Source organism: Parus major, chromosome 7, assembly GCF_001522545.3.
Source record: "Parus major isolate Abel chromosome 7, Parus_major1.1, whole genome shotgun sequence".
In the NCBI taxonomy this organism is placed as follows: Eukaryota; Metazoa; Chordata; class Aves; order Passeriformes; family Paridae; genus Parus; species Parus major.
This window is the reverse complement of record NC_031776.1, coordinates 9,432,518-9,445,977: the sequence shown is the minus strand read 5'-3', so window position 1 is coordinate 9,445,977 and position 13,460 is coordinate 9,432,518. Positions and strand designations below refer to the sequence as shown.

The 13,460-nt window shown below is 39.2% G+C and overlaps 1 protein-coding gene across 5 annotated transcripts in view; it reads left to right on the top strand.

The window, feature by feature from the left end:
- The window catches only part of HECW2 (HECT, C2 and WW domain containing E3 ubiquitin protein ligase 2), a 167,102-nt gene that overhangs the window by 59,173 nt on the left and 94,469 nt on the right, over positions 1 to 13,460 (top strand). For 4 of the 5 annotated variants that reach the window (XM_015634347.1, XM_033515891.1, XM_015634349.1 and 1 more), the window contains exon 3: positions 12,122 to 12,229. In XM_015634347.1, the coding sequence (XP_015489833.1) occupies positions 12,122 to 12,229 (108 nt within the window). Of the gene's footprint in view, positions 1 to 6,180; positions 6,574 to 12,121; positions 12,230 to 13,460 lie in introns of those variants that run through there. The other variant, XM_015634348.3, reaches the window with a different exon arrangement.

The window sequence follows — 13,460 nt, the reverse complement described above, 5'->3', positions numbered from 1 at the left end:
AAATATGTATTGCAGAAAACTTTCAGTAATTCTGATAGAAACTTCCACTGGCAAAAGTTACTTGTTAGAACTGCTGGAGGGTGTACATATGTGGGCAGTTAAAACACTTAATTCGCATTTGTGGTTACAGCCATTCTCCTTCATGGCCATGAGCAGAACAAGCCATCTGGCAAGGGAGTGCCTCCTTCTCATCACACAGCTGAAAGCTTCCCACAAATGAGATTTCAGCTCATTAGGATACTTTATGCCTTTACAGGGATTTGAGAAGAAATACGTACCTTTAATCTCTTGTGCTTTCATCTGAGTTGCATGTTTTCATTCTGTTCTAGGAAATACATTTACTGAATTTAGCCTTTTGATTGCATATATGCATTAAAGATTTTTTTCTGCAGTTTATTCAGAATTATTATAAATACCTAATGAATTATTTGGGCCTGCGGCTCTTTCATTGAAAGTTGTGAAATGATTGGAGGGTTAGAAGTGTGAGCCCTTGCTGAATAACACTGCTCTTGTGCTGATGGCTTCCTTTATTTTGATAGGTAAAGATGAAAAAGTTACTTTTGGGGTGTAGCTCCTTATGGTTGGTTGGTGTTTGCCTGTATCTCTGAAGTACCTGGATGGTCTTGTTGGTCAAGATGTTGGACATAGATAAGTGGCTGATCTGAAGTGACTGAGCTCATCCTTTGAGCTGTACCAATATTTTCTAGCATTTGTAAAATGTAAATATTTCTGCCAGTAATAGGTCTCTTATAATATGAATAGGAAAAGAGCATATCAGGTGGACAATGCACCAGTGAATTCAGGTCACTTTTTCTAGAAGATAATTGCAGAAATGGAGGGATTTGTGTCACTTAAGTAAGTAAGAACAAGGTTTTCAAATTATTGATGTGATGAGTAACTAGTTCTGGCTTTTCACCAATTTTGAGGATCATCTTTCAGGTGAGTTTTTTGAATTAATAAATTTATTAACCTAAAGGCTGCATAACCTAAATTATAGATGCTTACAATTTATCATCACCTCACTTTTAGGACCATAGGATGAAAAGGGTAAATAAGCATGATACTTGTCAAAAAGTGTTTGCAAAATTTATGTGAATTTATAAAGTACTCATGTATCATTATTAAGTTGTAGGGCAGGGGAAACAGGATGGTTGCTAATAATTAGACATGGAATGGGTCCTGATAATTAGGGCAAGAAGTTTTGTAGTTGATTAGGTAAGTAGTAGCAGGTTTGATACCTCCCTTAGCTACAGGGAACCCATCTTTCCACTGGCTGGGTTTCAGATAGTAATGTACCATTGCTACTGTAAACTCTGTATAAAACAGGGTAGTGTCTTCTGCAAAAAAGGGAAAGGGAGCAGAAGGATGAGCAAAAAAGGAAAACAGCAAACTAGACAATGTTCTGTGCAAATCTACAGGTCAATAACAGCAAATATGCTTGTAATGAATTTTACACTGTTTCATGGGTAGCCAACATGGGGCATTTTGCTAAAGGCTGTCTGCAAATAAAGGTTGAGTACTCAAGCTGAATGTTTCAGTAATACACAGTTGCCAAGTACTTGTTTCATATCTGATTCTAAAATTTTATCAATATAAACAGAACAAGTAACACTTGGCAACAGTTTCAAAATACAGATTTAAAATAATCTGCATATGATTTTGAAATCTCTTCTAGCCTGTTGTGCTTTTCCTACTTGTGCATTGGAGTGGTGTGTAAAGGGCAGATGTACATTTCATAACACTTCAAAATGGTGTTTAGTCTTTAGATTTGCAAACAACAACAAAAAAGTAAAAATAGAACACAGTCATCCATTCTATTTTAAGTCCTCTATGTTATGGCAATTGTGTTTGCTGACAGCTCCACAAGAAAAGCCTCTTCCTTGGGTGTAAGTCATATACAGAAGGTCTACATGTGGAAGAAATTGCACTTTAGGTTATTTTATGAGCTAATAATGGCTCTCAAATGAGCCCATATTCTACTGAAATTAAACCCAGAAGAGATCATTACATCATTCATTATAATCTACTGTCTATTACAGGCCACTCAGTGTTGTCCAAATTTCACCTCTCCTGAATATTCCTACTCTGAGAAGATGAAAATGTGACTGTTGCCAGAGAGCAGCAGCAGTCTGAATAGGAATAATGTTCTGATTGCAGAGCAGGAATTGTTCCAAGTACGTTTTGAGGCTGAGAAGGAGGGAAGAGGGATGGCCATAACCCTATGGCCTTTCCTGAAGTGGTTTCTACTGTTTCCACTTGAGAAATGTTTGACCAGAAAAAAACAATCACCAAGCAAAACTGCCTGTTTCTCTGGGACCTTTCAGCACTGGGTGTCTGTGTACAGGACCAGATGCTTGCTGGTTAATAAATAAACCAGCATGAAGGCTATAGAATAAATGACCCCTCACTTTTTCTGCTGCCTGTAGGATTCCATGTGATCCGTATGAAGACACCCACAGCAGAGAAAGCCCTCTGTGGAAGTGCAGCTGTGCTAGTAGCAAAATTGTGCTTTTGTTGGTAGTGTTTATTTACCAACAGAATTTCCCAGGGGCAGGTTAGGCTGTGTAGACAAGAGCGTGGCTTTGCTGGTATCACATCTTCCAGAGCAGGAATACTTTGTTATATTTCCGAATTTTTCTGGCAAAGATTTGAGGTGGGAATGTGGTCACAGATAAAAGTGCATACCCTTTATCCTTGGAAGCTGCAATCCTCTTCTGCATGCAGCTAAAGCAAGCTCAGCAGCTCATGTGCTGCCAGCAAACAAGTGCTTATCTGACACCATATAAGGCTGTGGCTGAGGAGGAAAATGATGAAAAACATTCCACAATAAACTTAGACTGGCAGATTTAATATGGCTGAGAAAAGCTTAGACACAGATTTTTTTTTTCTTTTTTTAGTTTAGCTCTGAGAGCATTTACCCCCACAATTACCTTTTAATGCTAATTAGGAAAAAATTCCTTGTGTTTCTAGATATTCTAAACAATTCTGTCCCAGAATAACAGGATTTTAGGATATTGGTGCACACAGGGTTTGTTGTTGTAGAGGTTGGTTTTAGGTTTTTTTCCTCTCAGACTTGTTACTGTTAAACACCTTGAGGATACAAGAATGTGGGAGTGTCAGGATGTGTTTAGGGACATGGTAGGGAGCAGGATTTAAGAGTGAGGAGCATATTGAGATGGAATTATGGTTGTGAAGATGAGTTTATCTAAGTTTTAACAAGATGTGAGATGCAGTGAAGTGCTTTAAAAAAAGGAAATGATGCTACAGGAGAGAGGCTTCTCTTTTCCTTAATATATTGTTTGCATCTTTGCTGTCCTTGTGTTCTCTCCTCTTTATAGTGCAATAGCCTGCTAAGTTATTGTAGTACCTTAGATATTTGGACTAGTCCAACTTGGGTAGCCACTGGTGGCCTAAATCTGAATTTCCAAACTCTTCCCTGCTGGTGGCCACTGCGTTTAGCAGTCTCCATCTTCTGCAGACACCCCTTAGCCCGAATCATCAGCAGCTGAGATGATTGTGAGTTGACAGGACAGGTGGCACAGCTTTTGCCTCAGCTGTGTTCTGCTTCTTTCAGGAAGAGATAGAAGCACCCCCCATTCTCCCTCACATAGAGCTAACTGGACCTTGAGAATTAAATGGTAGGTGATTTATTAGCATTTTGCAAAGATGTTGGGAGTCATCTGCAATATCATTCAGCATCTAATAGTCTTTATGGCTAAGGGTGTGCAGTGCCATCTGTCAGAATTTATTCAGTGTCATTATCTAGTCTAATTTTTGGTCTAACATTTATGTATTTCTTATAGTAGCCAGTCATTAGCAGTGCAGTGCAGGAGCAGTCAAGCATTGTGTCTGTGTGCTGTGCAGGATGTGGTTTCCAGGTGAACTGGTCAGCTGGCAGGTGACTCATGATGCACAAGGCACTTGTGCCGTGGGACTGGCACATGTGTGAAACCTGAACTGTAGATGGGAATGAAGTGCACATCGTTTATGAAGAAGGATTAGTAAGATTTTCAGGAAAGAGGTTAAGCTTGAGGTCATTTCCTTCCTCTCGTTACGCTTTTGAATTTCTGCCAGTAAGATGGGCGAAAGGACTTATTTTTGTCTTTGAATACTTTGAATTTCAGTGATGCCTTTACTTTGAATACAGAGAAATGGAATTCCACTTTATTCCTGCCATTGTACTGCCATATGTCTGAAAAAATGACTTGTATTTTTTTTCAGAATCTTTGTGTCCTGCATTCTATTTAACTAATCCTTTGAGCTACTGCTGTGCCCTGAAATACCATGTTGTGTGAGATGCTCTGATTCCCATGCTGAAGTGTTACTGTACATAAAGAAGGAATCAAAATGTATATATTATATGTATAATTCTTGAAAAAGAAGGAAATGGCCAGTGTCAGAATATAGGCTGTGTATGAAAATGAGAGCAAGGATTTCCCCACTCTATTAAGTTTCAGTAGCAAAAAGGTTTCATGGTTTAGTGTTTGGATGGGGTTGTATGGTATGGTTTCTATGCTCTGCTTCTGCAGCTGAAGTAGGAGCAAAGTGTTAGAGATGATGATGATTCCATTCTGTCAGTCACAACTAGAAAAATTAATAATGCCTCTTGCTGTGTAAAGCAATAGAGTGCAATAAAAGTCAGCAACACGTTCATCTACGTCACAGGTGGCACACGGGGAAATGCAAGTGGAGTCTTTCTGCTTCTTGCCCACAGCTCAGGGGCAATCAGTAGAGGTACATGAACCTTAAATTTGGTTGTGGAATAGGAAAGACTGCCACTGTGCAGTGAGGAACAAATGCCTCTTTGCTTTTCTGACCATGGGTCATGATTATAGATGAAAATGATCCTTTGCCGCTAATATAGCAGGACTGTGACACCAGAAGGCTGAAATCTGTGTCCAGGCTGGAATTTGCTACTGTGTGAGGCTGTAAGAGCATCTCTAGTACCTTTTTCTGCCTCTTTTCTGCTCTTGCTTTTTATCTCAGTTGAAAACTTGTGTCTTGTATTTCTGTTACTTCACAAGTTTTTTCCAAAGTGTTCTGAAGAGTAAAGAGAACTGTGATAGTAGGATCTTGCAGCTGCTTAGGGAGCTTTAAAGACTGTCCAAGAATTTTCTTCTTAACTTTTTTTCGGTGTTGTTCTGTTGATATTCAGGGAGAAATGTTTTCAGCCATTTAGTACTCAACAGTGTATTACATTTCTCTTACAATATTCCAGTTCTGATGTTCTTTCACCTTCTGTCCTTTGAAGATACAATTCCTAGAGGTGCTCATGCAAGCACAAAGCAGTACATTAGCTTTCATCTCTTCGTTAGCAAAGAATCCATCTTAATTCCTTGGACTGGAAGCGTTTTTGAAAAACCTTCAAGCTGAATAAGAACAGATACTCCTGTAAGAGGTGGAATGGGGTTTTTTACCTTTTTTTTTTTTTAAATCTGAGTATTAGTAGGAAAACCAAAATTTGCTGAGAGCCTGAGCCTACAGCTCCACAAGTGTGCAGTTTAATGAAATGTGTGCTGTGAAAGATTTGATCTCAGACTATGAACCAGATTGCAGATTCCTTTAGGAACCCTTATTGTTCTTGAGGTGCTGGGCCTGCTTTGGCATGGTTTGGGTCCTTGCCACAGGCTGAAGGAATTTAAGGTCAGCTGCAGTTGTAGTTCTACCAGGAGGCTGTTGAGGGGTCAGAGCATCTGAGGAATAGAGACTTGTACAAGCTTCTGCCCTGGCATTTACCACCCTGAAAGAGGAGAGGTAGTAATGGAAGCTCTCTGCTACGCGCTTGTCCTGCTGCCCAGGAGTGCCCTGTACAGAGTTATCCTGAGTTTAAGGCAGCTTCATCCCAGCCAGTCGTCATGGAGCACTCCCCTCTTCCCTGAAATAACTGGATTTGTGGGGAAGTCATGTGGGAGAGCAAAATACTGTGTAAACAAAAGCCAGCACTTCCAGTGAGCTCCTGCTGTGCTTGTTGCTGTGGCTGCCTTGCCGTCATTTCTAGGATTTAAGGATCCTCCTGTTTACATCAGCCTGCCCATGCTGCAGGGCTGTGGCCATGCTGAGGAATCCTCCCATGGACAAGGCAAGGAAGGAAGTGGAGGGAGGATGGGGCTTCGGCATCCTGTACCCTTCGGAGGGGAGTGGCTGCAAATAGCAGAGCTTGAAGGACGTAATACCTTATGTGTTCTAGCACAGGCTGCTCAAACCCAGAGAAACCCTTGAATAGAGGAGAAGAGGCAGACGATGGTGTGTAACCGCTCGAAACTGCCGCGGAGTTTGAGAACATCCTTCTAAAAGCCTTTCCTTCAAATGACAGGAGGAAGGGGGAGGACAGACGTGTCTCGTGGAGCTGAGATTATGCAACAGTGCTAACACAGAGCTAAAGCCTCCAAACTTGAGCTGCACGGGCTGGGTCCAGAAGGCAACTTCTGTAGAAAACACTGGTTGTGATTGGGAACGAGGATGCTGTTTTCAATATCCGTCCTGTAAAACATTACTGGTTTTTATTCTTCTGTTAATTGGGCTCTGATGGAGGAATGCAGTTTAGGATCCACAGGCATCCTTTGGAATGGCCAGGTAAGGCTAGAAGGTACAACTAAGTGTTGATCTTTAATTTTAGCAATGGTGCTGTCTTTCATGAGAAAGACATGTGTTCACAGGCTGAGATGGGCAATTCTGAAAATCAGAGAATAAGCTCTGGCTTAGTGTGTTAACATTTGTTTATATGGTACTAACTGATGCCTGGTGTATTTTAAATGGATTGACATAATGTGATTTATTATAGTGATTGCTTGCAGTAGAAACCCTTGAACCTGTTTACTTATTGACTTTCTAGAAAAGGAGGGAGGCCTCAGGTGATAAAATATATCTTCTCCTTAGAATTGTCCTGATACAGTTTCCAGCTGCTTTTAAGCATATTTTGGGTATAAGGAAGAAATATTTAGTTTATTAGATCAGTAAACACTGTGCTACTTATTTACTGATCACCTATGGAGTTTTGTTTCTAGAACTAAATTATTAGAGGTTACCAAAGTGAAAATATTGCACAAAAGTTAGGGTTGCAGACTTTCCCAGTCATTTGCCCAAAATCCACTGTACGTATTTTTTGGAATGTTCTTGTTAGTCTTACATTTTGGTGACAGTCTGTTTTACTACTTGGAAGTCTGTGCTCACACTGAAAAGCAGAATGCAGTTGCTGGCATTGAGATTGAGGTCTTTGGAAGCAATGCATGTAAATGCATGTAAATTAATGTTTTGTTTTACATTGGAAATGCCATCCTAGAGATTTCCTGATGGTTGGCTCAAGTTCAGAAATATTCTCCAATGCTGATTAACCACAAGCCCGTTTCTTTTAAAGACTAAATAACATGATGGAGTAAAATAGGTAGGGGAGTGACCCTTCTTGGTAGGATGTTTATGAGATGAACCGATGGCAAATCCACAGACCTCAGCCTCAGACAAAACCAGATTGTAGCCCTGCTATTCTCCAGCCTTCCAGCACTGCTGATCCTCACTGTAAGAGAGCACCTGCCAAGAGAAATGAGTGAGAGTGATGCTTTAAAAGCTTAGTACCAATATTCCTCTTAATAACTGAATGCATTGCACACATCATCTTCAGTGCCCAAAATTTATTGACATTGGCCTAAAATGTGAAAGAAGTCAGCATTCTGACAATATGAACTTAATTAAAAATTTTAAATTGAAACTGAAAAATAAAAACGCTTCAAAAGATTTTGTGTAAAGCATCTTCCAGAAAGGGATGAAAAATTGGAGATTGGGATGTAAATCCCAAAGGAGGATAAGAGAATTTTGCAGGGATACAATGATGTTACCAACGTGATTGATCTTTTGTGAGCTAAGCTGCACGGATTTTTCAAGAGCTGTGAGTTAGTGTACCCATATATGGCAGTGAAAGATGAGAATTGTTAAGTTGTATATAATTAATGCTGACAGCCAGAATCTATTAACATCACCTTTGCTCTGGTATGAGCATCTTTATGAAAGTGTTAAAGAGATTAGGATGTAGAAGTGTGAACCTCTTAAATTGCTATAGTGGCCATTGCTTATTGCACAGGAAAAAAATTTAATCAGTGATGTTTCCACACCAGGGATTTGCGCTTTCTATAATGTTTTGATATTTTGAAAAATAAAAATCATTTGCGTTGATGGAAGCAACCCTTTTATCACAAAACCTGACACTACTGAGGACAGAAACTGGGACCAGAAGATGAGTGTTGGGTGTGCCTGTGGCTGGTCTGTGCACTGGGACTGTAAAGCTTTTTTCACATAATTAATCGCTAGCAGTTCCTCTTTCTCCATCTTATAAAGGATGGTATCTTATTTATTTGTTGCTTTAATTTTTATGCAAGATGACTTTGTGAGGTGACGGATCTCAGGTTGCTTATCCTTTTTTCCTGACAGAAATAATGAAAGATGTAAGACAAAGAACAAAATGTGAGCTCTTAAGAAGCCTCCTGACCCCTGATGTCAGACGCTGGCTTAGCACAGCTTCCAACACTCCGTAACATCCTTGTGCAAAGCTGGGAGTAGGAGATGATAAAACATGATTGTGCAGCCAGACAGGCAGGAGAAATGGGAAAACAGCAGTAACCCCTGACATTGGGGCAGGCTGGGGGCGGACTGTCTGCATATCAGCTATGCAGAAGAAGACCTGGAGGTCCTGGTGGATAACTTGAGGAAGAGCCAACAGTGTGCCAGTGCAACTTTTCTTACTGTCAGGTTTGGCTGATTGTTTAGTAGTTAAATAAAGAAAACATTGTTACTCAGAAAGTTTTTGCTTTACAGTGATTTCAAGGAGTTTTACTCAGAGTGAAGCAATACATTTATTATTACCCACTTTTTGCTGTAGAACATTATCTAATATACTCTGATTTGTACGGGGGCTGCAGCTCGGAGTTCTGTTCTGTAGTATTTTTTGTCTAAGAATTACTGAAGATAGAAATTGTGCATCTTGCATTGTTTTATTTCTTTCTTTCAGAAGTGTAGCCTCACTGGACAAGATACTGATGCAGTAAGACAGTATTTTGTTGCATATTTTATGTTCTGGGAAGGGATATTTATATCTACTCTTTGGCCCAGATTCTGGAACAGCCGCCAGTTTCACAAACAGCAACAATTATGTGCTAAAAGGAGAATAGAACTGCTTAGAATCGAAGTTCCCTATGGAATATATATTTATGGAGAGAGAGAGAGAGAGAGTATGTATGCATGTATGTTTGGGGGAAGAGAAGAAATGAGGGAGTGATAATTCTGATGTTGCTCTTTGTGCTCTTATAAACCTTCATTTTTTGGTCAATATTTTTATCATCATTATTGTGTACTTGTTTTCATTCCATGCATTTTTTCCTGTTCAGTTTTTCTTTTTAAAATCCATGAACCGATGTTTGAAGTTATTTTTTCCATATGCATTAGTAATGTTATTTTCCCCCTATGTCAGTAATGTCATAAAAGTAGAATAAAATCCATCTGTTTCAGAAGAAAGTCAAAGCTGACCAAAATAAATTCTGTAATTTGAGTCGATTGCTGACAGGCAGTGGTCTGTTAGCATTTTCCATCCCTCTGTCTCCACCACCTTCTGTTGCAGTGGCAGCGTGCCTGTGGGCAGAGTATCAATGATTTAGTCTTCACTGCTGCAAAGGAGTCCGTTCCTTCATGGAAGAGCTGGAAACCCAGGCACTTCCGTAAATGTAGGATTTTATTAAATAAACGGAAAGAAAGTTTTCTGAATTCTTGTAACTACCAACTCGGAATTTGAGACTCAGTTCATGAGAACCTTTTCTGAAGCTCACTAATATCCCTGTAAAAATTCCCATGGACTTTGCTTTGTGACTGATTTAAAAAACAAGAGTTGCTTGTGCCTTATTGTTGGAAATCTCACCAGTAAATGCATATTTCATTGCTTCAGGCTTTGTTCATTTGTTGAACAAGATAAGAATAAAAAACCTCATGCATATTGTTATAATATACCAAATATCCGTCCTTCTGCTTAGAATCACGAACAGACTCTTCTCCAATTGATTAAATACAGAAATTTGGAACTAGAGAATGTTAGGTGAGATGTTTACTGTCAGGAATACAACCTCATTTACCTAGATGAAATGAGAATGCTGAATAGTTTAAAACTGTGTTTCAGATAACTGGAATTTTTAAAGAATCTGCTCAGTTTCAGTAGTAATGTTTTAGATAACCACATTTATATGGTGAGCCACTAGTGTAGTGCTGCTGGAAGTTAAGCTGAATCTCATGGCTTCCCGGTGTTCTGTCTGGAAAAAAATAGGGGGCCTTGGGATAGGAAGGCACAATAAAAAAATAAATAAATTCATCAACATTGTATTCTTTTGGTTAGTATGTCATTGCAAACCACACTGAGATTTTTTTATAAGGCTTGTGATGATTTACAGGCTGTACACATTCAGTGCTCCTCTTCATACAGCTTTGAAAAAAATCCCAGCAAAATGTGGGAGAGATACAGCTTTGTTTACTGTGAAAGTTTTTTACTCTAATGAAGAATAAGTAAGTGCAGTTTAAGAGTTTCTGGTGCATGCAATTTGTGTCCAATCATGTTGATTCTGTACGAGAAGTTAAGCCTGAAGGCATTACAAGCTTGAGGATCACAAGTGTTAGGAGAACTGTCCTGTCCCTTCTCCTTGTCATTGAGATAATTATGAAACTCTCATGGACTTGTCATAGTATTGAGGTGTTGAGACTTCAGCTTTATAAAAATTCTCAAAGTCACCCATGGCTGGAGGCATAAAAATGTAAGTAGCTTGCCATGGCCTTCTTGATTCTCCAAAGATTTGCTAGGTTTTGGGCAGTGTGTAAGTTCACCTGAGCAACTGCAGAAATCCAGCATGTGCCTCTTAATGCTCCACATTGGTTTGGTGGGATGAGATGTACAGATTGCACTAATCATAATTTAGTGGGATTACTGCATGAGCACTGAGATGAGCTGTCAGAATGAAAGGAGAAAGAGAATCTGTAGTGGGAGTTCGTATTTTTAAGATAAAACAAAGAAAGCTGCATTGTTTATTATTCTTTCATAAATAGTACATGGATATCTCAAATGTAGGTGACAGTTCTGTAATCTTATGTGGGAGTTCCTACCAAAGGAATGAGCTTCATGAACAAAGTCACAGTAGCCTAGGTTCTTAGTGAAGTCTTTTTAGATTTGTAGAATGCACTCAAATGTATATAATACAAGAGGATCTTTTTAAAATAGATTAAAGAATATGCAGTATCACTGGAAAGAATTAGGATGTTGTATTTGACGTCATAGGTGTAGTTCTTGTCTAGTCTAGTTAAGAAACAGCTGCTAAAATGCACTGGTAAAATGTCACAATGCATACTTCCTAAGAACTTCCTGTACAAAAGAGTTAAGTTGGATTTATGTCAGCTTTGTCCATGTCATCAGAAGTAACCTTTGTGCCCTTTCAAACAGCTTCTTGCCCTGGTTTTCTTTCATTCATATGGTGTTCTGGGTGTCCGAATACAGGCTGGAACCTAAAAAGGCCCTAAGACCTGTGTTTGTTAAGACAAAAGTCTTAATTTGAGGAGAGATAATACTGATATTGCTAAGCTGCTCTGCAGATGCTATTTCGCTTTGAATGTTTTCTCTGAACGTATTTTTCTGAATCTCTCCTTTCTAGCTCTGGCTTACTGACAGTTCTGCACTTTGGGCCTCTGACTGGATACGCTTAGTTACAATTCTGCATTTCCTGGCTAGGGAATGAATGCTAGATTTTCACATCACAGAGCAGGACCAGTGCATAACATGGTGTGGTAACTCTGTGATGCAGTTTCAATCAGCTGTATACTCCCAATAGCCTCTCTGTTGGATTAGAGAAGTTTTGGAATTTAATACTGTAGCTTGGCAGGTCACCTCTTACAGGAAGGCTTATATTTACTTTGGCTGTGTGTCTGTCTGCTCACTCTGCATAAATTGATCTATCAAGTGTACAAGAGAAGCTATTTATCTTTTGCCAGTTAATTCAATATATATATATATATATTTTAATGTAATACAAGTAATTTTTGTATCTGGGCCTCTTGAAACAGAAAGCCAAGAAAACTTTGCTGAGGTTATTTTTTGTCTTTCCTCCTTTAGATGAGAACTCTCCAGCCAATTTCTGGGATTCCAAGAATCGGGGAGTGACTGGCACGCAAAAAGGACAAATTGTGTGGCGAATTGAACCTGGCCCCTACTTTATGGAATGTGAGTACCTATTTATGCAGTGCATATTCCAAGGCAGGTCCACAGGGTGGCATTTGATACCCATTTCATCAGTCCCTCTGCTAAATCAAGGGAATTGATTGTATTGCTCTTATGGGGGAGCATTTTCCAGTGCATTTGCTGGACATGAGAAAAATGAAGTTGAGCTTAGATGTATGTTTGTATTCTAGTGATGTTCTTAGCACATTTCACTTTAAGGGAGGAAGGAGTTGCCTTGTGTGGTGTGATGTAGTATATACACATTTGAAAGATGAAGTCCCTTCCCACTGAATTCCAAATTTCAGCTGGACAAATATTAATGGTAAGTGTGTGTGAAGGAAAAGCTGATACTTCTTGCTGATGTTTGTTAGCGGGAAGGTTGGATTTGTCTCTAGGAAGTGTCAATGTCCTGTTCGGTTGCATCAGAATTTCTCAGCTGAAGATTTGTTGCACTGGAAAATCCACTGGGAAGTTTGGAAATACTGAGAGTCTTTATATGACTGAAATAAAAAGCCTTCAGTTGAACTGTGTAACGACTGGTGGTAGTCAAGCTTCAAGTAGAAGAGCTACACCCACCACTCCCTCAGACAACCAGGATTTATAGGAAGCTGAGCTACTCTGCTGTGGGCTGGGTTTTTTCTTTGTTGTTTTCTTTTTTTGCTTTTTGATGAAACTGTGCTATCCTACCATATGAAGCATATGATCCCTAAAGAAACTGATCATAGGATATTGTATCAGAGCTTGCTGGGAACTCTGATGTGCCAAGCATCAAAGTGGCAATCTGTTCCAGAAGAGCTCTGAATTGCTTTACCACCTGTTTAGCCTCACAGTAACGAATATTCTTTCATAAGTTTAAAAAAAAAAATAAAAAAAATACTCCCACTCTTCACTTCACTGTAGTGAAATAAAGCACTGCAGTGCTGCTTACTGTAGGTCTTGGCAGCAATTTTTGTTCCAATTAACTGATAGAACAGTAATACATGTATTTCAAGAGGTGTTGTATACCCTGTACTAAAAATAGATATTAAAGCTTACTATTTCTAGAACTCATCATTGAATTTTGCCAAGTTGCCCTATGTGTTACACAACACACTTCTCAAAAAAAATATAAAAGTGCCTAAATAAGATAAAATTAAATTCCATTTCAGGAGTTCATCACATTACAATTACCAAACTGAAGACAATGCTCAAGAAAATAATGAAGATAATTAACTTCCCTGGTGCCAAAGACTGG